This window comes from Carcharodon carcharias, chromosome 11 (assembly GCF_017639515.1).
Source record: "Carcharodon carcharias isolate sCarCar2 chromosome 11, sCarCar2.pri, whole genome shotgun sequence".
Lineage (NCBI taxonomy): Eukaryota > Metazoa > Chordata > Chondrichthyes > Lamniformes > Lamnidae > Carcharodon > Carcharodon carcharias.
The window spans coordinates 34768624-34794999 of NC_054477.1; the positions used below are offsets into that span (position 1 = coordinate 34768624).

At 41.0% G+C, this 26376-nt stretch overlaps 2 protein-coding genes across 9 annotated transcripts in view; one reads left to right on the top strand and one right to left on the bottom strand.

Annotated features, from left to right (window-relative positions):
- Positions 1-19205, top strand: part of tpte (transmembrane phosphatase with tensin homology) — a 70946-nt gene extending 51741 nt beyond the window's left edge. Inside the window, exons 13-19 of the mRNA XM_041199270.1 lie at positions 4099-4160; positions 4315-4395; positions 5064-5169; positions 12422-12519; positions 17751-17846; positions 17934-18004; positions 19071-19205. Of these exons, the coding sequence (XP_041055204.1) occupies positions 4099-4160; positions 4315-4395; positions 5064-5169; positions 12422-12519; positions 17751-17846; positions 17934-18004; positions 19071-19182 (626 nt within the window). The 3' untranslated portion in view covers positions 19183-19205. The remainder of the gene's footprint in view (positions 1-4098; positions 4161-4314; positions 4396-5063; positions 5170-12421; positions 12520-17750; positions 17847-17933; positions 18005-19070) is intronic.
- A 1392-nt stretch (positions 19206-20597) lies between these two features.
- slc25a15a (solute carrier family 25 member 15a) overlaps positions 20598-26376 on the bottom strand; it is a 38091-nt gene continuing 32312 nt past the window's right edge. For all 8 annotated transcript variants that reach the window (XM_041199267.1, XM_041199262.1, XM_041199264.1 and 5 more), the window contains 2 exons: positions 24780-24938; positions 20598-21281 (listed from right to left, as the gene is read on the bottom strand). In XM_041199267.1, coding sequence (XP_041055201.1) covers positions 21160-21281; positions 24780-24938 — 281 coding nt within the window. In that variant the 3' untranslated portion in view covers positions 20598-21159. The remainder of the gene's footprint in view (positions 21282-24779; positions 24939-26376) is intronic.

Genomic DNA, 26376 nt, shown 5'->3' on the forward strand with positions numbered 1-26376 from the left:
CAGAGACTAGGTACGAGAAAGCAAATAATGGCCAGCTAGATGCATAGAAATCATTAGAATATTTGGGTGGAGAATTATTGTTTCACCAAATATTAGGTGCTTTAATGCTTTAATAAAACTTGTCTTTTATTGATGCATTTGGCGTTTTTTTTTGATTTGTGAAGGAAAAGTCCATATTAGCACTCCAACATCCAACTCCCCTTTTTATAGGGTTTTTTTTGTTAACCACACAAGAGGGTCAGAAATTAGACATCAGAATTTGGAGAAAATGTTGCAAATTGCACACTATTATACAATCATCAATGAATGCCAACTTCTGATAATGGATTATTTACCTAGAAAGCTTCCTGTTCCTATTTTGAGTATTGCTTGGAGAAAAGATCGTTGAACCTTGCACTCATCAGGACAATTCGCAAGAATACCAATGTATGGGAAAACAAATTTATACCGTATGAGAAGAGAGTGCTGATAGGTTGACAAGTGGACTTGAGAGGCATTGCCATGGAAAATGCACCAGTTGCTGGTGACTGCCAATTAACTGCCAAGCATAGTTTGAAATTTAAATCAGGCAGCTTGACTCTGGTCAAGGCATTGCACTCAGGAATGAACCGACAAATGGCTGTCACTTATTTTGTGTAGCTGAAATGGGCACAATGTGTGTACATGGTCTTTCTGTCTGCAAAAGACAGGGCCATTTGTATTAATATGTAGTTTCCATTACCTGCAAATGTGCCACACTGCAAGACTGATGATCTTAAATTAGTTTTCAGTGTAATTCTTAGCACACTGAGGATTATTTAGTAAATGTTGTCCTATCGCAGAATCACATCTAACGTTGGATACTGTTTAGAGTTTTGCAAGCACAGGATGGTTAGGTACAGTCTGTACCTTGCCCGTTGCGAACAGCGGAAGGGACAGGCTGTTTGATATGATCCACCAGTTTTGAGACATACGGCCTACTGTCATGAAAAGCTGATTACAGCCATGAATTGCTTAACAAGCATATAAAACTTTTTAAGGAAGATGTGTATTTTTTAAAGAAAGACAAACAAGGACACTGAGTAAAAGATGGCTGAAAATACCAAGTGACTACTTTCTGGAAAATTCCTATGTGGATTAAACTGACAGACCTGTCCTGAGAGAACATGGAATGTCACACCTGAAAAGGTGTCATGGCCTCCTTCAAGCAGAGACACTTAAAAGGGAGAAAGGAAAGATGCAAAAGACTGAACTTTAATCTCCTGTGGTTACAGAGACAAAAGACTGAACCATGTCTCAGTGGGCATCGAAAATCCATCTCCTGTTGATTCATATCTCAATGTGTAACATGGCCGGAGATCAAAGAAAACAGTCTCTCTGGCTGCAAGACAGGTTTTTTTTCCCCTTGCAGGGAAAAATGGGTTAAAAAGTTAGCTGCAGGACAGTGTTAGGGTGCTCATTTGCTGGCGTGCTCTGTGGGAGACAGCAACAAGAGAGCCAACCAGTCACCCCTGCAGTTGCAGACAAAGATGCTCTTGCCCGTGTGGGCACTTAAAGCAGCTAAGCCGCAATCAAAAAGGAAATGGGACAGCTTCTTCAGCCAACCTGCAGACCCAAGTGTCTCCAAATCAACTGCCAAAGACAGCTCTACCAGAATAACCCAAATAATGGCCAACATATTTCACCATCCACTCCTCATGGACAAGCCAAAGACTGATTTGTATATCTTAACTTTTAATTTCTGATCTGTGTGTATGTGTTGCATTTTTTTTCTCTTTTTTAGTAACTAATAAACATACTCTTTCTTTGACTCAAGGCTGGTTAAATTAGCTCCTTCTAAAAAACACATACATTTGGACAGGGGGAAGGGATCCCTTTTAAATCAACCTAGTTGCCGCCAACTGAGGGGACGGGGATGGGGGGAGTGGGTGGTTGAATAAAGGGGAGCTTGCTCATTCTGCCTTACTTGGGAGCACAACAAAGTTGGGGTCCCATTTGAGAAGTTAATAAATTGGGGGACCTTGCCCAGGGACTGGTCGTTACACCTCATACCCAGCATCACTGAAATTCACATGCCACATTTGAACAAAAGATGAAGCTAGCTGTTTCACACTGCTACTATGCAGTAGCAACACAAGTGGTGTTTGCCACTAACAGAATGCTGCCATCAAGCCAAAAGACATCCTCCTATCTCAGATGAGTAATGCGGTATGTGAATTTTGCACCAGTGGGATGCTAGGTATTCAGGCTGTACACCCCAAAGACTAGCAGATCCTATCAAGAAGCATGTCCCTTCCACTGTTTGCAATGGGCAAGGTACAGACGACTTACAAAACTCAGCACTGTCCAACATTTAGATGTGGTTCCATAATTGCACAACAATTGTTAAATTATCTTCCATGCTAAGAATTATGTTGACAATGAATTTAAGATTCAGTCGGGCTTGCAGTGCAGTGCATTTGTGTTTACTGGAAGCTACATGTATACAGGACCCTGTTCTTTGCCGACAGAACATGTACACGCATTGCACCTGTTTCAGCTAAACAAAATAAGTGATGGCCATTTGCTGGTGCATTGGTCAAGGCATTGCTCTGAGGAATCGGTCATGCTGCCTGATTGAAATGTCAAACAGTGCTTGGCGGTTAACTTTCAGTCACCATCAACTGGTGCATTCTCCATGGCAATGCCTCTACCAGTCAGAGCTCACTTGCCAACCAATCAGCACTCTTCTCATTCAGTTTAATTTTGTTATTTTCCCTTACATTTGTATTCTTGCAAATTGTCCTAATGAGTACAAAATGAAAAATTTCGACAATACTCAAGTTCTGTATTACTAAATTACTATTTGTATTCCTATTTTGATGTTTTGGCATCAATTTTAGCCCTCCACCTCAATGCAGAAGTAACGATGATGTTCTTGTTGGATTGACACTCGCACAGTGTTGTTTTCTGATGTTATGCAGTCAGTAAAAACAACATTTTGAGAGTTTGGCTGTTTTGAGACCTCAAAGAATCTTGCCATAAAATGGTCACATCTTGTATGGGAAGATTTAAAAAAAAATCTACATTTTCAAACGAAATTGAAAAGGTTTACTAATACTGCATTTGCTAAGAATTAAACTTTAGAAAAATAGAACATGGGAAAAACCTGAAATGGCATAATTAAAAAAATAATAATTCCTGTGACAAAGATGGGAAAAGTTGGGAAAGGTTTTGGAACAAAGATTAGTATGGAGGGCTTTATGTAATTAAAGCTAGAATAAGATCTATTTTAAGAATAACTCTTGAGTACCCTTTCTGTAACTTTATACTCCTATGAAATTATGTATTCTTAAGATGTGACTTGAGAACACATAGCTCTGCTACCCCCCACCCACCCCTGGCTAGGGGAAAAAAAAATTCTATTCATCTAGTATTAACTGCTGAAAATGCATTTCCAGGTAAGGGATCTGAATATGGGGTAATCCAACAATTCTAAGAAGGAATCATGCTTGCAGCGAATGTGCGTCAGAGAACTGGAATTATACTCATCAATCTGTGTGCAATCTGAGCTTCTTGTGATTACAGAGCTCTAGGATGTAAAATTGCTCCATTGTTCATCAGTGGCCACTGGAAATTTTAAATGTAAAACAGCACCTTCATGTTGCTGTGTAAATGATTATTGGAATTTTTAAATCTAGCTTTGAGATAATTTAACATTGGACCATAATCTTGCAATGATTACAAAACATTTATCTAGAACATTAATGCTTTGACCATTGTCATGATTTTATTAAAAATCACAATTAAAAATGCTTGTATGGCTTTTTGGTTATAGGACTATAACTTGTAGTAACTTGTGGGGGAGGAAAGGGCAGTTAATTAATGCATAAATATAAACTCAGATTCTAAGTCAAGATAATCAATTGCACACATTAGGCCTTAAGTGCTGGTCGATCACAATTTCCTGGTGGTGCTAACTGGCATTCTTGATCACAATTATAATGACCTGGTGTGTGAAGCTACCATTTTATCTAGTTGGGGTTAAGGTACACTTTTAGGGTATCCCATAACCTTAGCTCTCAAATTCTACTGTCAGGTTGGCCTTAAACTATGAATTTATCTGATTTTTTTTTTTAGGCAGGACTGGAACAATGGTCTGTACCTGGCTGATTGACAGTGATCAATTTGAGAATGCCAAGGTAAACTTATCTTTTTTTTGCAGAGTTTTGTGAACTTTAAATATTAGTGTGTAAAAAGTCTTAACTAATCTATTAAAATTTTGAGGATAGTGTCTGAACTCTAATTGTATTAAAGAACTGCAACCTTGTAATCGTTTTGCCCCCTTTCTAATAGGAAAGTTTAGACTACTTTGGAGAAAGAAGAACTGATACGAGCGTCAGCTCAAAATTTCAAGGGGTGGAAACTCCCTCCCAGGTAATGTAAAATAACTAGATTATGTTTATCATGCCACCTTTTTTTGTTTTGGAGGGAGTGCGTGTAACTCCACGCCTAACGTATTAGAATGTCTGGAATTTCACATTTGGCTCAACATTTTACATATTAACCACCACAAAACTCCTTTCTCCTGATAATTTAAATTGTTAACTTGCGTACCAGAGTTGTATTTAACCCTAGCTTCCCAAGTATTAACAAGATTGAAAAATGTTGAGGGTAATATAACAAAATTTAGACCCACCCACATGAAGGCCAGGATTTTCTGGTCCTGCCCATTCCTGCTGAACATCAATGGAACTTTTGTTACTAGAAAATCCTGGCCTAAATTACTGCAATTCATGAAGCTATGGCTGGAGGGAACAATTTATTAATGTATTGTCCAAACATAATTTGGCCTCTTAAATCTTGTTACACAAATAGTGTAACTGTGCTCTGAATGTTTCTTTTACAAATTGAGGGGCAAGTGGATAGAAAATCAAGATAAAAGCAAAAAACTGTGGATGCTGGAAATCCAAAACAAAAACACCTGGAAAAACTCAGCAGGTCTGACAGCATCTGTGGAGAGGAACATAGCTAACAGATAGAAAATCAAGTTGCTAAAGGGTGTGTCTTGAAGCATAGCATTTGAAACTTTTCTTGCCTTACAGAGTAGATATGTTGGCTATTATGAAGTAATGAAGAATGAGTACAAACGGCAAACCCCACCGCAGAAGAAGCTAAAAATGAAGAGCATTAGAATCTATTCAATTCACGGTGAGCTACTTTTATCCCAAAACTACTTTGTTTAATGAACATCATCTGCTTGGCTTGGTTAATAGCATCCTTGCCTCAGACAGAAGATAATGATTCAGGACTTGAGTATATACTCTAGGCACTTTGCTATTTAAGCATTTACCTATGGTTAGAGTTAAGGCACCATATCAGTTATTCCATATCTATGGTTCTTTATATATATCTAAATGCTATTGTGTCTAAGCTTATGAAACTAATGCTTTATCTAAGCACTTTTTTTTAGGCAGAACTGAAATGATTACCTGTTCCTTTTGTATGGTGATCGATTTGAGAATTCAAAAGTGAACTTCCCTCAAAGGTTGCCACTTGAGTTCACACATGTCAGTTCTCCAGAGTTTATTTAAAGCCTTTTTGTGAACTCAGGCCATCCCACAATGCTTTGCATACAATGAAGTACTTCTGAAGTGCAGTCACTGTTGATTTATTTGATATCGTCTCTCCACATTCTTCCTACCAAAATGAATTGTCATGTAGCTGCTGTCCTTTCGATTCCATGAGCTATAACTTTGCTCACGTGTCTGTTGTGTGGCACCAACTCAGATGCCTTTTGGAAGTCCGTGTACGTATCATCAACAGTATTATCCTCCTCAACACACTGTTAACTCATCAAAAAATTCAAGCAAGTTAGTGGAACATGATTTGCCCTTAACAAATCCATGCTGGCTTTCCTTAATTAACTCCCATTCGCTGAAGTGACTATTAATTTTGCCCCGAATTATTGTTTCTAAAACTTTCACCACCACTGAGGTTAAACGGACTGGCCTGTAGTTGGCTGCAGTGGTTGCCTATGTAACAATGACTAAACTTCAGAGAATAATCCATTGGTTACAAAGTGCTTTGAAGCAGTCAGACAGTATGACTTCTGTTATCTAAATGTTGTTTTTATTTGCTGTATCCTTTATCTGGCTGGTTTAGCACTGCAGAATTGGGTAATCTACAGGATCTTGTAGATTATTTTTCTGGTTTGCAGGCATCTTTTGAAGCATTTAATTTCTAAGTGCTTGAAATTCAAAAGATTTTAATAAAAGACTTGTATTTATATAGTGCTGTTTACTACCTCTGGACATCCCCAAAATGCTTTACAGTCAATTGAATATATTTTTGAAGTGTGATCACTGGTTTAATATAAGAAACATGGAAGCTGATGTGCACAGAGTAAGCTTTCCTAAACAGCATTGTGGTAATGATCAGATGTTTTTCAAGTGATGGCTAAGGGATAACAGAGTGATCTCCCCTGCTGTTCTTCAGAATAGTGTCACAAGATCCTTTACATCTGTTGGGCCTCAGTGTCAGTTTAACATATCTCATCTGAAAGACAGCATGTCTGGTAGTGTAGCCTAGCATTCCCTCGGAAATATTAGTCAGAGGGGAAGTGTAGTAAATGGTTGGAATCTTCTGCTGCAGCCCACAGTGGGAGTTGTGGCAGGTGGGGGCGCTTAATTTGGCATGGATGGAAAAATCAGTTTCCTGATGGTGGGAAATTAGTTTGGAATTTTGTTCATCCCCACTTTCAAGGTGCATCGAGCTTCCCGCTGTGTGTTGTCGGGATCCCCATTTGCATCCATTAGGATGTCATGAATGCTTATTACAAAGCTGGAATCACGTTCACCCTCCATAAAAGTTCCCTGCCAGTGGCTAATTAGAACATCCTGTTTCAGGACTGTATATAAGTTGTATGCACATGGCAAGCTTCACTTCATCCCCAGCTTGGAGGTCAGTAGATGCTGCTTTCATCTTTTACACCATTATTGAAATATATTGGGTACCTATCGTACAAGCTGTGTCAAGGCTGGGCACAGGAGGCATGACCAACAGGGAGAGGCAAGACAGAGGCAGGACTTGAGGTGGGGTGCGCGGAGGTTGAAGAACCAGAGGGGAAGGATGAAAGACTGTACCGGGGGCATGTTTAAGACTGTGTGGGGAATGAGGCCATACTGTCCATGGGGAATGAGGCTGCACCTTCCTGGGGGGTGCCTGTTGGAGGGCTGTGTATGGCATGCATGTCCTGGTCTTGGGTGTGGGAAGATCGTATTTAGAATTGTGTGTAGGGTGTGGCCAGTCAACTAAGGCATTTGGTCCTGGGGGTTTAAGGCATGGTACTGGGACACAGAGGCACAGTCACATTCAGGGGAAGCATTTGGATCTGGTAAGTTGGGAATTCTAAAGTTACGGATGGGTATTGGATGATCTCATGGATTGGGGTGGGGGGTGTCTCAAAGTGAGTGTGAAGGTGGCCTCTAAGGGGAAGGGGATTAACAAAGGGCATGGGGACGTCAACATTGAAGGGAACAGGAATGTATACATGAACAATAATGGGGTCAAGGGTAATGGGAAGGCTGGGTGGTTACAGGAAGGAAAGAATGGAATTAGGAGGCGGTGACAGTGGTGGATGGCGGCAGGAACTTGGTGGGTGACAGGGAGGTTGGAAGGTATTGTTCACACTCAAACATTAGCAGCACCATCTTTGCCTTTATTGAGTAATGATGCAGTTGGAAAAATGAGCATTGAAAAACACAATATGGGAGGGGTCTCAAAGTGTGTGGGAGGAGTTCAGGATTATTCTTTTGGCCAAGCGAAGGGATACCCTATTAATTAGTTGCTCAAGCTATAGAGAACAAGGCTCAGCTGAGTACTGGTTTCAAGGGTCAAATGCCCTTTGAAGGAGCATTGCTCCTTGACTAATGGTGCACATTCATGCGAGAATGCTTTAAGTTTTGGGGCTATATTTGGGATAGTGTGATTGGCCACCTGTTCCTGACAGAGGCATGTAAAAAGGGATGGAGGTTAAATTGTTCAAGGTCTGCAGTACTTAACAAAAGCTACGTGCATACTGCAAGCCTCAATATTCCCAGTTTAATGGTCGTTGCTTACAAGGCACAAAGCCTTGTAATAATGTCATGACTTTAGGCAATGTTTTCTATATAGTGGGTCTAGGCGCATGGAGGCAAGCTGACAATTGCCTGATGGAGGGTTCTGACACATGGCTGTATTCGCCCTGATCAAGACCCTCTTTGTGAATGTACAGTCATGTCTGAGGGGGATACTCAGCCACCAGTGCACCTGCAGGATGTGCCTCGCCTGCAGGGGGTGGCCTGGGATACCACGTCTAGACAGAGGCCAGGCCAAAGGTTTTGCACTGGCATCCTACCTTGGAAATGTAGGGAAACCAATCAAGGGAAAGTTGCAATGAATTCTCTCATGTTTCAGTTGACAGTTGCAAAGGAGGGGAAAATGCAGGCTGCAGGCAACCCTGCCTGTTTATAGCTCTAATTTGAATGAGGAATCAGGAGGAACATTAATCTGTGCAGCAAGACAGATCAGGGCCTCAAGAAGTCAAAGATGCTCCCGAAGAAGGGGAAAATTCAACTAAAGACCAGTGACCTGACTGCGGGTTTATACGAGATGCTGCTCTTATTTGGAGATGAGTGAAAGACAATGCCGCAGGTGCCTTCATTGTCCAGGGATGTGGTATCTCATATTTGCCCCCACCTTCATGAAAAACTGATGCTGCGAAGGACTTGGAGGGCATCCCATGCTGGTGGCTTTGAAGGTAACCTTCACACTGAACTTTTGTGCCAATGGGCTCACTGGGTTCCACTGGGAATCTTGGAGGTATCCCCCACTTGGCAACACACAAATGCATAAGTGAGGTAACAGACGCCCTTTTCAAAAAAACTCACCTGGTTGCCCAGTTCCTCATGGATAAAGCAAGCCAGGCTGCCAGAGCTGTGGGATTTGCTGATCTCTGGTTTCTTGCAAGTGCAGGGTGCAATCGGCTGCACAGGTGGCCTTGAGAGTTCCCTGGCAGCAACCAGTGAGATTCATCAATTGAAAAGGATTTTTACACACTCTGAATGTTCAGCTAATTTGTGATCACATAAAGCAGAACCTGCATGTTTGTGTTGTAGGTATCCAGGGAGCGCTTTCAACTCTTAGCATCTTGACACACTTGCAGGTGCCAGAGATCTTTGAGGTGCTTACAGGGCTGGCTCCTTGGGAACAAGGGATACCCCCAGAAGACCTGGCTGCTGATGCCCATTCGCCATCTATATAGTGCTGCTGCAGGGAGAGAGAGAGAGCTGTACTCTATCTGCCAACAGATCCTTGATACAGCAAGAGATAGGCCTCTTGAAGATGTGTTTCTGATGTTTGGACTGGTCAGGGAGGACTCTCCAGTACTCACCCCAGATAATGTCCCAGATCATCATTGTCTGCTGCATCCTGTGCTGCAAAGAGGTGCTTGGGGGGGGGGGGGGGGGGGGGGGGGGGGGGGGGGGTGGGCAGGTGGTGGTGATGTGTTGCCTGAGGGAGAAATAGAGGAGTGAGATGTCGCCTCAGAGGAGGATGTTGAAGGGGATGCATTTGAGGGCCAGGATGTAGGCGAGCCACATGAAGAGGCCATTGCACTGGTAGATGTGCCTATGACAACCTGATGGCTATAAGATTCCAGGAATAAATGCAGCTAAATTCTCAAAATAGTTAGTTAGTTTCTTTCACCTTTGCTGCTTTGAAGGCCTCATCCTCCTTTATCTTAACAATAAATTCTCTCCAAAGTTCAATGTTCTCATAACGATTATGGAAATACTATCTGCCCTCTTGATGGGATCATCCTTGGGACGGTTTAAACCACGTTTAGCTGAGTAGCCTTGGCAACGTACGGCCACTGTGAAAACTGAACACCACTCCCTTCACACACGTCCTTAGGCAATCCAATGCCCTTTCACCCATGCCCTCACTAAGTCAGCATGCATGGTAACTTCTAAGCAGCAGGAAATCCAAATAACACAGGAATGCACTCATGTCAGTCCGACACCTGAATAAGATGGCGCGGCTACTCGTACCATTTATTCTCAGGCATTACCAGATGGGTGGCTCAATAGGGAGCAGCATTGTGCGAGCATCATGTCTCCTCTCCAGTTCTCCTCAATGCAGAATGTTGGGGTTTGCTACTGTGCATTTGCACCACCACCCCCCCTCCCCCAACCCTATCATCATTTGCATGTCAAGAAGCAGTAACCGTTAACATCTAGATCATGCAGTAAGGTTTTGATTTGTTTGCTTTGTCCTCGCACCTCACCAGGATGACTGTTTGTTGAGGTGCAACCACTTGGAACCCCCACCATGAAGCCTGACCAGTTTGTCCTAGATGACCTTTGCATTAGGGCAATACCTTGAGCAGTCACTATTGACACAACAGCGAATGAGTTTGTTCCTGCATGAACCTTGCAGCAGCCTTAGAGTTGGATTTGCACAGCATTGAGAGCATCAGTCCTCAAGACAGTACAGCTCTCAAAGGCCATTACTGTCTTTTTATCCTAAGTCAATGAAAGTCCTGTCATTCAATGAATTCCTCATTGAGTTGAGTGCTGTGCCTTTGCCTAAGGACCACTTGAAGCCTTCCTAAGGAGACACGCAGGTCCAAATAAAGATTGTGGAGGTTCAGGAAATGGCTTCATCAAGATGAGATCACACCTCTTGAATCAAACAAACACTTGACTGAAAGTGGGATTAGTAAGGTCCCCTTTGTATCCTGACTTGGTTAGTTCAACGTTATGTGTGCAGAGAATGACAAATCACCAAGGAAGGACCTGATGCTTTAAATGCGGACATTACATCTTCCTGCAGAGAGGCATGGAAGCCTATGGGCTTCGAAGGTGCAGCCCTGCCATCCACAGCTGAGGTGTAGGTAGCCTACTGACAACTATGCCCTGTCATCTCAGATTACTTTAGCGGGTGTCCTCTGGTGGTCTGAGGCCTTAAGGGCTCCGGCCTGCTAAAGGTCTCCTGCTCAGGTGCGGATGCACCCTCCTTGGCCTGATCTGCTGGACTTGATGGAGCCACTGGCAGAGGGGAGCTGGTGTAGCAGGTCAACCTTGAAGTGCCCTGGGTGGAAGCACCCAAGGTGCATGGCTGGTGCTCTACCTGCCTTTGTGTGCCCGATGGCCCCTTGAGGAGAAGGGGCACCTGGAGGGAATCCGTTTGTCCAGGAATTAATAGGTGGAGAGCTAATAGTGGCTGATACGCATTCAGTGCTGATGTCCCATCTACTGGTTGTGTGTAAGATTGCTGTGAAGAGTAGCCCTTAGACTGCCTGATGCTCTTATGGGAGTGAGAGTTTGCTGTGAGTAGTCTGTGGCTTACCCTAGAGGAGCACAGTAGATCATTCATTCTCTTTTTGCACTGCAGGGCAGTCCTTTTTTTGGCCACAAGGGTGCTAACCACCCCAGCGACCTCCTTCCAGACCAGAGTGGTCAGGTGGAGAGGGCCTGCTGCCCCCGTCCCTTGAAAAGTGACCTGCCGCCTTTCCTTAATGGCCTGGAGGAGAGTCTCCAGGGAGGCTTTGCTGAGCCATGGGGCCAATGGTTGCTCTGTCCTTTTTTTTTTTTACTATGACTGATACAGAATCTGGAGTTCCTGGCCCGCAGTGATTGAGTGAGTGGGTGTCATTTAAATATGGCCGCAGGACCTTCTGCCCCATGAGGTAATGGCGGGGCAGGAGGCTTCCTGACCGTCCACCTATGAGATTCGCTGAGCTCCTCGTGGATGCACCATAAATGAGCTGAACAGCAGAAGATTGCGCGTGTTCAGCCATCCCGCTGCCCAGTGGGAATCGCTCTGACTTTACCGCCTGCCACCAGACTTAGTTTCCAGAATGGAAGATTCCGCCCAATATATCAGAAGCCAGAAACCTATTTTGAATGGAAGGGTTATGCATTCAGTAGTCACACAAGACTTAGGTAGAATAGGAACAGAAAGCCCATTTCCCTCCCAGTGTATTCTACAGCTTGTGCTGGGTGGCCAAATGGATGTTTAATATTCATTCTGTTTCTGATCTACAAATTTACATGGTTGGCTAATTTTCAGATAGGTGAGGTCTTTGGAGCCACAAGGTGGTATGACTGTTACCATTGCAAATTTTCATAGTTATTAAATGTGCTCAGATTGAGCAAGTTTAAATTTTGTTATATCTGGATGATGAAATAATAGTCGAAATGCTGAATACCCTCTATTCTTGGGGTTAGCTTAGCCCCATGGCTTTAATGCTTCAGGTTTTATTCCCCCTGGCAAATAGCACTTGCTTTTGTAAATTAGCACAAATAATCTCAAATGTAATGTGTAATTATATGTACATGACTCCTTTCATCATAGGAATTATCAAATTTGACAAAAAAATGACATTTGTATAAAGACCAGCTCATTTTGTTTCATACAGGCGTTGGTAGAAACAATGGCAGTGACCTGAAAGTTGAAATCATTGTCAAGAAGGTGCTCGTATTTCAGTGTGTTTGTGCAACACAAGAAAACTGTAAGGTAAAACCTATAACAACTTACAAAAGGTCAGGAAAGCTGGTTAACGGTATTGGTTTCTATTCAAATTTATTACACTAAAATGTTTTTCTTTCCAGAGAAGGAGTTCAAGTTGAATTGAAGCATCTATTCATAAATGTTTGTCTTGCATTTTTACTCATAAATGTGATCTAATATAATGAACCAACCAGTGTCATTTAGGAATTCTTTTCCCCACAGGATGTGGGCATTGCTGACTAGGTCAGCATTTATTGCCCATTCTAATTGTCCTTGAAGGTGGTGGTGAGCCACCTTCATGAGCTGCTGCAGTAGTCCATGTAGTGTAAGGAGCAAGTTCCAGGATTTTTTTAGTGTTACAATTTGAATGTCTTCCCACAAATTTGTGTTTGGCATGGTGTTAGCCTACATTGGTAAGCTTGCATTTGGCCAGGACAACTAGGGATAGGCAAAACTATGACTTTGCAAGCTTCACCCAGATCCTCAGAAATTGGGATTTGGCTGTCTTTTTGAATTTCTTCAGTCCTGTCCTTTCTTTGAAGATGCTGCATGGTGGTCTTAAAAATATTCAATGATCCAGCCTCCCACTAGTCTCTAGGGAAGAGAATTCTACAGATGAACGACCATCTTGAGAAAAAAATTCTTCTCATCTCTCTTAAATTGAAGACCTTTTATTTTTAAACTGTGTCCACTAGTTCTAGCCTCTCCCACAAGAGGAAACATCCTCTCAGCATTTGCCCTGTCAAGTCCCTTCAGCATCTTGTTTCAATAAGATCACCTCTCATTCTTCTAAACCCCAATGGATATAGGCTTGACCTGTCCATCCTTCCATCATAAGATAACCCCTTCATTCAAGAAATCAGTCAAATGAACCTTCTCTGAACTGCTTCTAATGCAGTTATATCCTTTTTCAAATGATGTGACCAAAACTTACACAGTACTCCAGATGTGGTCTCACCAAGGCCCTTTAGAGTTGCAGTAAAACTTCTATACTTTTTATATTTCATTCTCCTGTAAACTCCAAGATCCTCCTTGCCTTCTAATCACATGCTGTACCTGTATACTAACCTTTTGTGATTCATGTGCTAGGATACCCTGATCTCTCTGTACCAGAGTTCAGCAATCTCTTTCCACTTGAATAATATGCTTTTCTATTCTTCCTGCTAAAGTTTTGCCCACTCACTTAACCTTTGTCCCTTTGCAGACTCCTTATGTCCTCTTCACAACTTACTTACCTGCCTATATTTGTGTCACCAGCAAATTTAGCAACCTTACGTTCGGTCCCTTCATCCAAGTCATTGATATAAATTGTAAATAATTGAGGCCCCAGTGCTGATCCCTGTGGCACTACTAGTTACAGCTCATCAACCTGAAAAACCCATTTATCCATACCCTCTGTTTCCTATTAGCCAATCAATGCTTTTTTCCAGGATCATATGTTAACCCCTACACCATGAGCTCTTATTTTGCTAGTAACCTTTGTGGCACCTTATTAAATGTCATGGAACTGGTAAGTATCATTGAAGGCAGGAAGAGGCCAGTTGGGCTATCAAGCCTCTCCCACACCATGGTGGCCTGATCATCATGATTAAACACTTTCTCTCCCCCCTTAGCCCTGTAGACTCTCATTTTTTTGCCTCTGCAAGAGATTAAAATTGGGGCCAATAAAGTTTTTGAAAAGACTTTAAACCAGAGTCTGAGGGAAATTTTAAATGTGTTATCATCGTCCTTGATCGGATAAACTGGCGATCAATAGGGATGCTATCCAGCCCTTTTAAGGCAGTGTAGACTTAAAATAATTTTTGAATAGACCAAGGTCCTTGAGCTGTTCTGTGTAGCTGAGATTCTTTAGTCATGTAGCTCTCCTCTGGACCTTTTCCAAAGCCACTACCACACTGAATATAGGGGCCAAAACTGGGCACAGTACTGTAGAATATAAGTGTGAAGCAAAATCTACTTAAGCCATGGTATTGACCCCAGTATAACAAGTTTTGATCAAGCAAACTTCTCTGTTCCAGATTGTGCTATGAACATTGCTACAGCTACACCAATTGAGGTTATTGGTCTCTATTGCATCATGCTCCTGACTTGAGCCTTGTTGATGCCGGAGATGCTTTGTGATCAAATGGTGAACTGCTCATATCTCTCACTGTGCAGGCTGTGCCCCACTGTTGTGGCCATTTGGTATTGATGTTACTGATCCAGTTAAGCTTCTGATAAGAAGACATTATTGGAGTTGCAAATTGTACAATATTTAGTGAAAATCCTGTACTTCCAGCCTAAAGGTGGATGGATAGTCTTTGAAACTTGATTATGTTTGGGCTGAGAACACTCTCCTGAGGAACTCCTGCAGTCCTGTCCTGTAGCAGTGATAACTTTGGTCTCTGATCACCACAATCTTCCTATGTTTCAGACATGACTCCAAGCACTGAAGGGTTTTTTGCTTGCACCCCCATTATCCAAGCTTTATTAGGTAGGGCTCTAGGTATTCAGGGTAGCTACTCTTGCTTCTGCTCTGGCATTTCAACTCGTGTTCAAGGATGGCTCAAGGCTGTGACAAAATGTGGAGCTAAGTGGTTCTGAGGAAACTGTTCAAGTAAGTTATAGGTGAATAGGTGTCACTTGATGGCACTGTTGATGACAACTCCAATTAATTTTATGATTGGAAGGAGACAACTGTTCAATTACTACCATAGCATTGATCTGTCCTATTGTGGTGACACCTTGATCTGCTGCAGTCCATCTGCAGTAGCTACGTGCTCAGTGTGATTAGTGAGAGTTTCAGATTTTGATACAGTGACAGTAAAAGAACCATGATCTAGTTCCAATAGGATGATGTTTGACTTGGAGGGAAACTTGCAAGTGGTGGTGTTCTCATGTACCCGCTGCCCTTGTTCTTTTGGGTGGTAGAGGTCATGGTTTGGAAGGTGCTGTCAAAGGAGTTTGAGTTGCTGCAGTGCATCTTGTAGATAATACACATGGTAGTGATGGTGTGTATATGGGGGAGGGAGTGAATGGCACCCACTCCACCACCTTTAAATAATCAGACAGACTGTTTTGTCCTGGATGGTATCCAGCTTCTCAGGTGTTGGAACTGCATTCATTTAGGCAAGTGGAGAGTATTTCTGAATGGTGTTCGGGTCTTGCTGCATTCAGACACAGACGGCTTCAGTATCGGAGTTGCGAATGGAACTGAACATCGGGATTATCCTTACTTCTGACCTTTATGGAAGGAAAATCATTGAAGCAGCTGAAGTTGAGCCTAGGACACTACCCTGAGGAACTCCTACAACGATATCTTTGGGTTAAGATGGTTAGTTTCCAACATCCACAACGTACTTTGGTGCTAGGTATGACTCCGACCAGTGGATAATTTTTCCCGATTCCTATTGACTTCAGTTTTACTAGGGCTCCTTATACCACACTCGGTCAATTGCTGCCTTGATGTCAAGGCCAGCCATTCTCCTATCGCCTGTGAAAGTCAACTCCTGAGTCTTTGGACCAACACTGTAACATAGCCTGGAATTGTGGTCCTGGCAGAACCCATCTGAACAAGTGCCACTTCATAGCACTGTCAATGAGATCTACCCATCACTTTGCCGATGATTGAGATTAGGCAAAAGGGGAGATAAATGGCTGGATTGTATTTGGCCTGCTTTTTGTGGACAAGACATAACCGGCTAACTTTGCACATTGTTGGGCAGGTGCCAGTGTTGTAGCTGTACTGGAACAACTTGGACAGAGGGATGGCTAGTTGTTGGGGCCCACAGCCTTTTGCTCTGTCCAGTGTGTTCAGCCATTTCTTGATATCATGAGGAGAATTGAACTGGGGAGCTTGGGAGGAGGCAGAGATGGATCATTCATTGGGCACGTCTGGTTGAAGATGATTGGATACGCTTCAGCCTTTTTCTTTTGTACTATTCTAGGCTCCCCCATCATTGAGGGTGAGAATGTTTGTGGAGCCGTCTCCTCCCATTAGTTGATTCACCAACATTCATGACTGGGTGTGGCAGGACTGCAGAGTTTTGATTTGATCTGTTGTTGGAATGCTTAGTTCTGTTTATAGCATGCTCCTTCTGCTGTTTAGCACGCATGTATTCTTGTGTTGTAGCACCTCATTTGTTTTCTTTTTAAAGTAGGTCTGATGCTGCTCCTGACATGCTCTCCTACACATTAAACTAGTGTTGAACCCTTGGTGGCTTGGCAATGGAAGAGTGAGGGATATGCCAAACCATGAGGTTACAAGTCATGGTTTGCCGATGATGGCCCACAGTTCTTCATGGATGCCAGTTTACAGCTGCAAGATACATTCTAAATCCAACCCATTTAGCATGGTGGTAATATCACACAGGATGGAAGGTGTCCCCAGTTTGAGGGGTGGCACAGCAGAATAAGATGCTGAAGAACAAGGACAGTCAGCCTGCTTTTGTCTCTATAAGCTACCATAAGGGAAAATAAAATATCCTTTTAATACTGATCAGTTTGAATTGCTTCCTGCAGTGGCAAAAAAGAACTAATTTAGCCAGCAATGAACCTAACCAAAGATGACTTGATTTAGATTGCGATCCGAGGCAGTTATGTGTAGGCATCTGCCTCATTAACCTAAGCAATCCCTTTTTAAACGTTGTATTTATTAGGACCAACTTAAATTTGGCATTTAAGGTGTGGCAGGTATGCCATGTGCTTTTGCCTGCTTCAGCTAAGACAAAGGGACCAGTAAAAATCATGGCAGTCATGCCTTCCAACTTGGACATTCCAGTGCCTTGGCTGCTTTACAAATTCAGAGGTGTATAGAATCTAGAAATTTGAATGCTAAGAGCATTTTTTTTATAACGCCTTTCACTTGAGGAAAGAAAGAGAGGTGTTCAGTTCCTCATTTAATTATGTGCTTCTCCACCAGCTGCTTTTCTTTATTGCAACAAAATTGTTTCTCGTTCATTATCACCTGCTGTATGCCATCACTTATTCCTGTCTACTTAGTGTATGTGTACAGGCACAAACCCTTCTTTGATATTATTTCTATGCCTCCCTGGTTGCCCATTAATGCTGGTCCACATCATATATTGATGCTCTAATAAACGACTTCTACTGCAGGTTTTACATGAGGAAAGCCAACTTTCCTAGATTGTAATTTAAGTCTTCAAATGTTTAAAAACAGATATACAAATGGTGCTAAAGTTATGAACATATTTCAGTACCTACTTTTTCCAGATACATTAAACTTCTTTTTTGTACAGCTGTTTTTTGATGCTGGGAGTAACTCTGCTATAATTAGCTTGGAGAATGGTCCTGAAGTGAGCGGTGATGTTAAAGTCAGATTTGAGTCTAGTGGGGTAAGTTTGTTTACTTTATTCTACAATTTTTAAAATTAAACACTTGAAAAAGACTTACAAAACTCCTTTTCCTTTTCTACTATCCAGGGCCTTCCTAAAGGTTATGATGACTGCCCATTCTACTTCTGGTTCAACACATCTTTCATTGTAAATAATAGGTAAATTCAAATTATAGTTATTGAATTAAGAATAGTTTTAAGCATGTATTGAAGGGGGCAGGTGATGAGCAAGCTGACTACTAACTCTCATGACATATGGTTAATCAGGCTATGTAAATCATTTCTGAAACTACTTCTTCACCAGGTTTTGGGCTTGATGTTTTAAAATCATTACCTGTGATTTTGCTGGGGAGAGAGGCATTTGCATTCAACAGCTCTCATCCAATTAAAAAGTGGCAGAAGTGTTTTCTCATTCTTCTTCAGGAAGACTTGTATAGTCTACTGGAAATCTAGCATAATTTAAATGAACAACTTTTTATAGGTTTACTGGCCAATTGTGTCTAGTATCTTCCAACTTCAAGTGGGGTGTGGATGATGGGGAAGATGGTGAGGGGTGGCAAGGAGGAATAAAGCAATTGAATTATGTTTGCATCTTGGTACATTTTTGAAGGAGGGAAAGTTGCAAATACTCCACTCTATTGCTGTTTGACTGTGTCTTTATAATCTACCCTATCTCGCACCAGAGATATCTGAAATCAAGCTTCAGGCCACTTCCACAATATTCCAACCCAAATTTCATGTGTCGGGGGACTTTAGCTACAATATTGGACACAAAGGTAAAATTATGATCATAGAGGTGTTCAGTGTTCTGTGGTTTTGATTTTGATAAATAAATGCTGTTGGTTTGAATAACTTTGATTGCTGTATACTCATTCAAGTACATTAGCTGGTTTTCTTGACCATTTTCTTCAGACAGGTATCAAGTGAGGAACTTATAAGGTCCCTTTTTGCAACTTCAAACATCTTTGTTGCTAACATTTGTTCAATGCTATGGGAATGTGATTAGCAATTCACCTTTCACTTGGAATTGACTACTAAATCACATTTTTATTGTCAAAAGGTTTGAACCCCTATTGGGGGAAAAAAAAAAGCACAAGATCAAGTGAAATAGCGTTTTTGAGTTGATCTGTATTGGATTTACTTGGCAGTCAATTCTGCAGTTTCTGACAAGTATTTCTGCTCATGTTTTTAAAATAGTTTTGTTTCTTTTTAAAATTTTGTCCAGGCTCTACTTGTCTAGAGATGAACTTGACAACCCACACAAGCCAAAAACCTGGAAGATCTACAGTGAAAAATTTGCAGTGGAGGTGAATTTTGATGATCCTGATTCCAGTTAAGCTAGTACCACCTCAGGAACAGAATGGGTTTTGAATGATTCCAGGCAGTTTGTAATGTAAATACTGTAATGGGAGTCTGGTACTGCCTTCATTTGGGGAGGGGGGGAATATTATGGGAACTTCTACTTGCTGCAAAATATTCATGTTCAAAAACTTCAGACTTTTGTAACTAAAGGAAAAACTGTTGGAAAATGGTCAAATAGTCTTCGTTCTGGTGCTGCAGGCCACCCTACTCTTCACCTCCACCTCTTTCCAGCCCATCTTTCCTTTGAGTTGCCAGTGTTGTATTTACCTCATCAGAAAGAGGGTGTGATTATCAGTTATCCCAGGACTGAATTAGCCTTGGATATTTTTTACTTATGAAAGAAAACAACTGATTTTCACCTGTCAGGTAGCACTTTTTGTTCCAGAAGGAACATGAGCTGTCAGCAATGTTACGACAGGGTTAATAAAAGCCTGCACCCCCGATCTTTGAAAAGCTATGATTTGTTGAAATGATTTGTCCTTTCAGTGATATTTCAGTAGCCGGATAATGTATTTAATCATAGTTGTGCAGTATTGAATTGTACCACTGAAACACCTAGATACTGTGTTCTTCAGGTGAAAGACTCCAACCACAAATAGCACTGCACTTGCAGGAGCGAAGGGAGCAAAAGAGACTTGTACAGCACAGACATTAATGTAATTATCCTATTAATACTTAAGTGATCCAACTGTTCATATCTGCTTAAAATGAAGTGGCTTTTCTGTATGTTACAAAACTTTAAGCCTAGATTACTTCCAATGGAATTTGTGCACACTTCATGTTTTGATATGAAATTTAAATACTACCACCCATACTTGAACTACATGTTTAGTAATGTTTGTTCAACTATTAAATGTCAGTAGTTATCAAATGCATCTATCACTGAATCCATTTTTATGTAGAGTTCTTGAAATTTTCTTCAATAAATAGTAAAATACTGATTTCCTATTTTGGGATTCCTCCTAGCCATTGTTACCAGTAGCAAATAATGTTTGACATGTTTTCCTGTTAATAGAATTGACTTGTGATACTGTAACTTGGTAATGTTTACAGAAGGTTAAAAGGATCCAGTTCCTGCTCTTTTCCTACATATAAGTAGATGCAACATTTGGGAAGTAGGACAAGTACAATAGGTATGTGCACTTTTTTTGAAATGAAGTGACGTAGTTGTGCTTTTCAATACCAAACTGTATTGGGCATCCTGCTTGCCATGACTGCACAAAAGAGCTTTGCAGTGGAAACACCAATTTGCACCTGATAGCTTCTCTAATGTTGCCAAATATACTAATGTCACTAGAGCCCCACTCTGTGATACCTTTTACTATCTGCATCAAGTTTCAGGTATGCAGTGTTTTAAATAGTATAAAATAAACACAGCCCGAGAAAGATGCATATCTTTCTGATTTAATGGCATCCATTTTGAAAATGGGGGCAGTGAGGAAAGGCAGCTTCTAACAACCAGCCAAGTGTACTGAAATAGGAGTGGTATTGCTTTGCCTATTACGTCACACACTCCACCCACTCCTCTCCATGTTCTTTTACTAAAAAGAAAATTAGCACACTTTTCCCTTCCAGCTTGAGATTTGTGATAGTGGAGTGTCAGGAATGCCTGTGGCTGAATTATTTTTAAGCTGCCATCCTATTTCCTGTGCCCCTTTTAAGTTTGAATTCACAACATAAGATTTGCTTACGAGCAAAGGGCTTTGATTTGTTTCTCTTGGAAACGGAACACAATTTTAATTTTTACAAAACAGTTCAATTTGGCAACAATTAAGTTAATATTGCTTGAAAGTTAAATTAAGTTCAGCTGCTTTTGAATTCCTTTGCACCTACTTTATGCACTTCTCCATGTACAGTACCAAGTATTCCAGCTAGCTCCTAAAATTTGATACTTTTCCTTCTTGCAGCTCAAACTCTTGGGATTAAGGCTTCTCAATCTTTCTCAATCTCCATCAGTCACTCATGTAATCCATCATAGCTTTTCTACTCAATTCATAGGCCAAAAATAATGCACCATTGGCAGGAAACGCACGTATCATTGTTGGTGTTAATCCAGAATATATGGCTTTAAAACCTGTGGGTAAAGAAAAATGAAACTTTAGGGCCATTTTAATGCTGAAGCATTAGGTGGAGATACCTTGTTGACAGTGCAACAAGTTGTTGCCCTATACAGTACTTAACTTTTGGAACAGAAATTCTTGTTTTCCCAAATTCTTCTCACTTTTGTAAAATCACAAATTGAATCATTAAACTGAGCATGGAAGCTGCTTATGAGTTATGCTAGATAAGCACCTACCAAACCCAGGGCAAAAATTTTTCAATGCATATGTTAGGATAACTGAGGCACGAGTTAAATGCCAGACTGTTTTAAGACTTATTCCGAAGTGTTTTGGGGAGGCCAGTTAACTTAAAGTGTAGTCACTGCTTTGTAACAGAGTACACAGCAAGATCCCACAAACTGCAATGAAATAAATGACCAGATCATCTGTTTCAGGTGTTGGTCCAGCAAATGCTACCATGTCCTGAGGATGCATACTTCAGGAATTAGTTTTTAGATTCGACATTTTAAGCATGGGTCATGCTCTTGTCTGATCTATTCCAATATTAAACTAGCCCAGCACCTGAAGTATTATACCGTACTCACAAGAATTGCTTTGTTTTGAATAGGGTAGGCACGTGCAGATTTAATAAATGCAGTCTAAAGCATAATCCTGATCTGGACTATATAGCCCACTGAAGTCACTAACTAGGCTCCGGAAATGTTTATAAGTAGTGGTCCTAATTAACATTTTTAGCATCTAATTGATGCAGATGTACATCAACCCTAATGGATGGCTGTTTTACTTTCTTTGCTAATTCAGCTCCATTTAACGGATGATACTGCCACTCCATGTTCTTGACTTAAGGCTGTAACAATGGCAATTTACTACATTAGCATAATATATACAATTCTAATCGAGGAGCTTGCTTGGCAAGGCAGTAGAATGAGGTCCTTCTCTTGGCTATGCAAATGCTGATTCTCACAAAATTATCTGCTTGCCTAATTTTTCCCCCTTGTTTAAGGTTGACCTTCTTCAATGGTTTGCTTCAGCAGCCTCTTGTGTACTATAATCACTTGTGAAAATTCTCAACCTTCCCATTTGTTTCTAGCCCTACATATAATATGCTTATTTGCACTGAATTTTTAACATTTCTAGACTGTTACCTTCTTTCATGCCTCGCCAACCTTCTCTGCTGCATAGCCTTAAGTTTTTATCTAATGAATGGGTTTTTTTTATACCTTCTCCATGAAATGGTAGTGCCCAAAATTATGCATTCTAACAATGGTCTAATCCGTCTTGTACAAATGAATCATTTACTACCTTGTGTACTCTCTGTCCTGCATATCCGAATCCACTAACCTGTCTTTTTTTGGGGGGAATTTTGTTTTCTCTAAAAATTTGCTTGTTTGATTTCAGCAAATTGATAACCTTTGCTTATATGTATACATATTTTGGACAATGGGGATTTCAGCATGCATACTCTTAAGTTTGCAAAATTTGCACTTGTACCTTTTTGTAATCAAAGTGCACTAATCTCTTTCAATACTCCTTCCAGTATTGCATTGTGCTGGTACCATTGCAGCTTTCCCTTCACTAATTTTATGAATAGCTGGAATAGTCTCTTAGCATACTGCTAACCAACCCTTGATTTTGATGTGCTTATAAAAGCTTATTGCCTTTTTTAAAGTCAGTCTCTAGACTTTGAACAACTTACTCCAAGTTGGATTAGTCTGCACCCCATCTAGCTTTCATTTGTCAACTTTCTTCTTTGATCAATCTTTCAATTTTTTAATGTTCTTGTTTGCAGCCTAATACTTGTTTATCCTCTAATTTAAATCACCATAGTTCAATTCTTCAGAATCGCATCTAGAACTTTGGACCTGTAACATTTTTACATTTCTGAAAGATATTCTGTGCACTTTTCCCATTTTGACTACACAGGTCATCCCAGTTAAACTTGGTCATAATAACGAATAACAACTAATTCGAAATTTGTTTTCTTTCCCCCCTCACTATTTGGTAATTGATTGGACACCCAATATTGTCACAAAACTTGTAACAATTTAATCTAAATGCAGTCATCAAATCTTATCTTTCAAATTAAATGCGTGTCCTTTGTTAGAAATCCAAGGGAGCAATGTAGCATTATTACTTCTGAAAACTTAAAGCCTAGAATATATAGTTCCCCAATCCTGTCCTAGCTGAAACCAAATTTCTGACTAAGCTGCAAGATCATATGTTCCAAAGTAATGTATGCTTGTTTTCTGGCCATGGATTGCTATGGAGATTCCAAAGCTCTTAAGTTATGGGGATGGGAAGAATTCAAGTTGCCACCCATCACATTCCCTTATATTCTTGAGGTCCAAATGGATATTCATACATTATGTTGACTTTTTTTTTTGCTCTTTGGTGCCCTTACCTCACTACCTCCACCTGCTTCAAGATAAGTTTCTCTATTCTCTCTCCCCACCCCAATAAAAACAAAACAGGACAAATTATTTTAACCACTCTCATCTTTCTATTAGTTTCAGGTTCATGGTCTTTTAGGTTGGGGCTGAGTCCATTCATGTTCTAGAACATGGTAGCACTCCTGTGAACAGACAGTTTGGCTTTCTTAAATCCTTAAGTTTGTCCAACAATTGGTTTTCCTACTACAAACACACCAAATATATGGATTACTCTGAACACTGGATTCCTCCCACCACCCCTCTCCTCCTTGCCTGTAGTACAGAAGGTCACAATATTTACCCCACTAGTTTCCATACCCCCACCATTAACTCTGGATACTGATCCTCTGCAAACTCTAGTATGCAGATATATTGCACTTTACTCATCTGACCATGGTATACACTTTTTCAAACCTTCAATAACCTGACTTTTAAAAAAGGCCAGAAAGGAGATGGTGATTTAACAATGCATCCACTCAAGTCTATATAATGTAACCTGGATGGATGGAAAGCTTGAATGACTGGAGCTGTTCAAATACACAAAGGCTGCTGCATAGTAATACCCATTACAATCTTAGACAACTAAAAGGAGAAGTTCAAGTTACGTTAGCCACAGTGAACTAACCGAGGGGGAAAAAGGTATAAAAGTGAGGCTGTAAGAGAAATTTTGTACAAAATAGAAAACAGGATTTGGCTAGATCAATTGACCCTGTTGGGTTAGTATCAGCTAAAGCTGTTGCCTAGACTGGGTCTCATGCATGGGGCACCTCCACAGTTGGCTTCCCCTCTTTTCTTAATCCTTCCCAACATTACTATCACTACAGCTTCGAATACTGTGGAATGACTGACCATGTGAAATTGAATTGGGGGGAAAAGTACCAAATCAAAACAAAGGGCAGAAAATTTTGACCATTCTAAACAGAATCCCAATTCTAGACAATGTTTAGTAGTTTGCCTGTTTTGCGCTAGAAGCTTCTAGCTACGCCTACTTGTCATTATGGAATAACAATTGTAAGCCAAAAGTGGGTGGTAGGAGGGAAAATGCAAGTAGAAAGCATATGTGGTTAACATGACAAATCTTACCTTCTTTTATAAGAATTTTTCGGAAAGTACTAAAGAAACCGGCCTGCTGGCCTGCCATTGAGAGGACTTGTATACGCGATTTTACACAGTCGATTGGATAAACAGCAATCCACAAGCAGGCACCTCCAAAACCACCACTCACCATCAAGGGGATAGGACCTTTTTGAAACACAATTAGTTGGTTAACTTGTACAGCAGCATCAGATCAAGTCATCTTCCACCTCATGTATTCAGCTACACCTGAGCATGAGACATATCAAAGTGGAAAGATGCATTTAGAATTTTTTTAGATACACACAGTATCTTTGTACACCAATCTAGGACCTGGTCAGCGGAGAACTGCTCAGTGGCAAGGTACTTCCCTATAAGGTCAGGATAAACTGGTAAATTATTCTATAGAAGATGGCCCCCTCCCCCTCCATTTTCTCAGTGCATCTAGGAATGGGGAGGAAATGTTGGCCTTGCCATTGGTACCTACATTCTACAAGTTCAAACAGCTGAATTATAGAAGGATTACAGTACAGCACAGAAGGCCAATTAGCCCATTTTATCTGCCCTCATTGTCTGCAAGAGCAACTCACTCACCTTTTACAACACTAAAACAGAATTACCTGGAAAAACTCAGCAGGTCTTTCCTAAGAATCGCTCAGTTCTGTTGAAGGGTCACGAGGACTCGAAACATCAACTCTTTTCTTCTTCGCCGATACTGCCAGAGCTGCTGAGTTTTTCCAGGTAATTCTGTTTTTGTTTTGGATTTCCAGCATCCTCAGTTTTTTGTTTTTATCACTCACCTTTTAGCCCTGCAAATTTAACTTCAGATAATTATCCATTTCTCTTCTAACAGTTTTGATTGAAGCTCCCTCTACCACACACAGGCAGTGCATTCCAGATTCTAACCATCTGCTACATAAAAGCTTTTCCTCAAGTTGTTGCTTTTCCAAATCACCTGAAGTCACTGATAGAAGGGCCAACAACCAGAGGACAGTGAGTGTTTGCCAGGCTCTACTCTCAGATTTCATGATTTTGAATACCCCTGTGTTCATATCTCCTCTCAATGATTTCTAAGGAGAACAGTCCCAGTTTCTCCAATCTCTGCTTGACTGAAGTTCTTCATTCTTGAAGATCTTTCTGTACCCTCTCAAGGCTTCACATCCTAAAGTGTAGTACCCAGAATTGGACACACTACTCCAATTCAGGCTAAAGATAACTTCGTGGCCTTTGTACTGTGCCTCTATTTAGAAATCCCAGGATCCCATATGCTTTATTAACCACTTTCTCAACTAACATACAAATTAGGAGTAGGAATAGGCCACTTGGTGTTCGAGCCTGCTCCATCATTCAATATTATCATGGCCGATCTGATTGTAACCTCAATTCCACTTTCCTGCCTACCCCCAATAACCTTTCACTCACTTGCCTATCAAGAATCTATCTATCTCTGCCTTAAAAGTATTCAAAAGACTCTACTTCCACCACCTTTTGAGGAAGACTGTGCCAAAGACTCACTACCCTCAGAAAAAATTTCTCCTCATCTCTGTCCTAAATGGGTGACCCCTCATACTAGATTCTCCCACAAGTGGAAACATCCTCTCTCCAT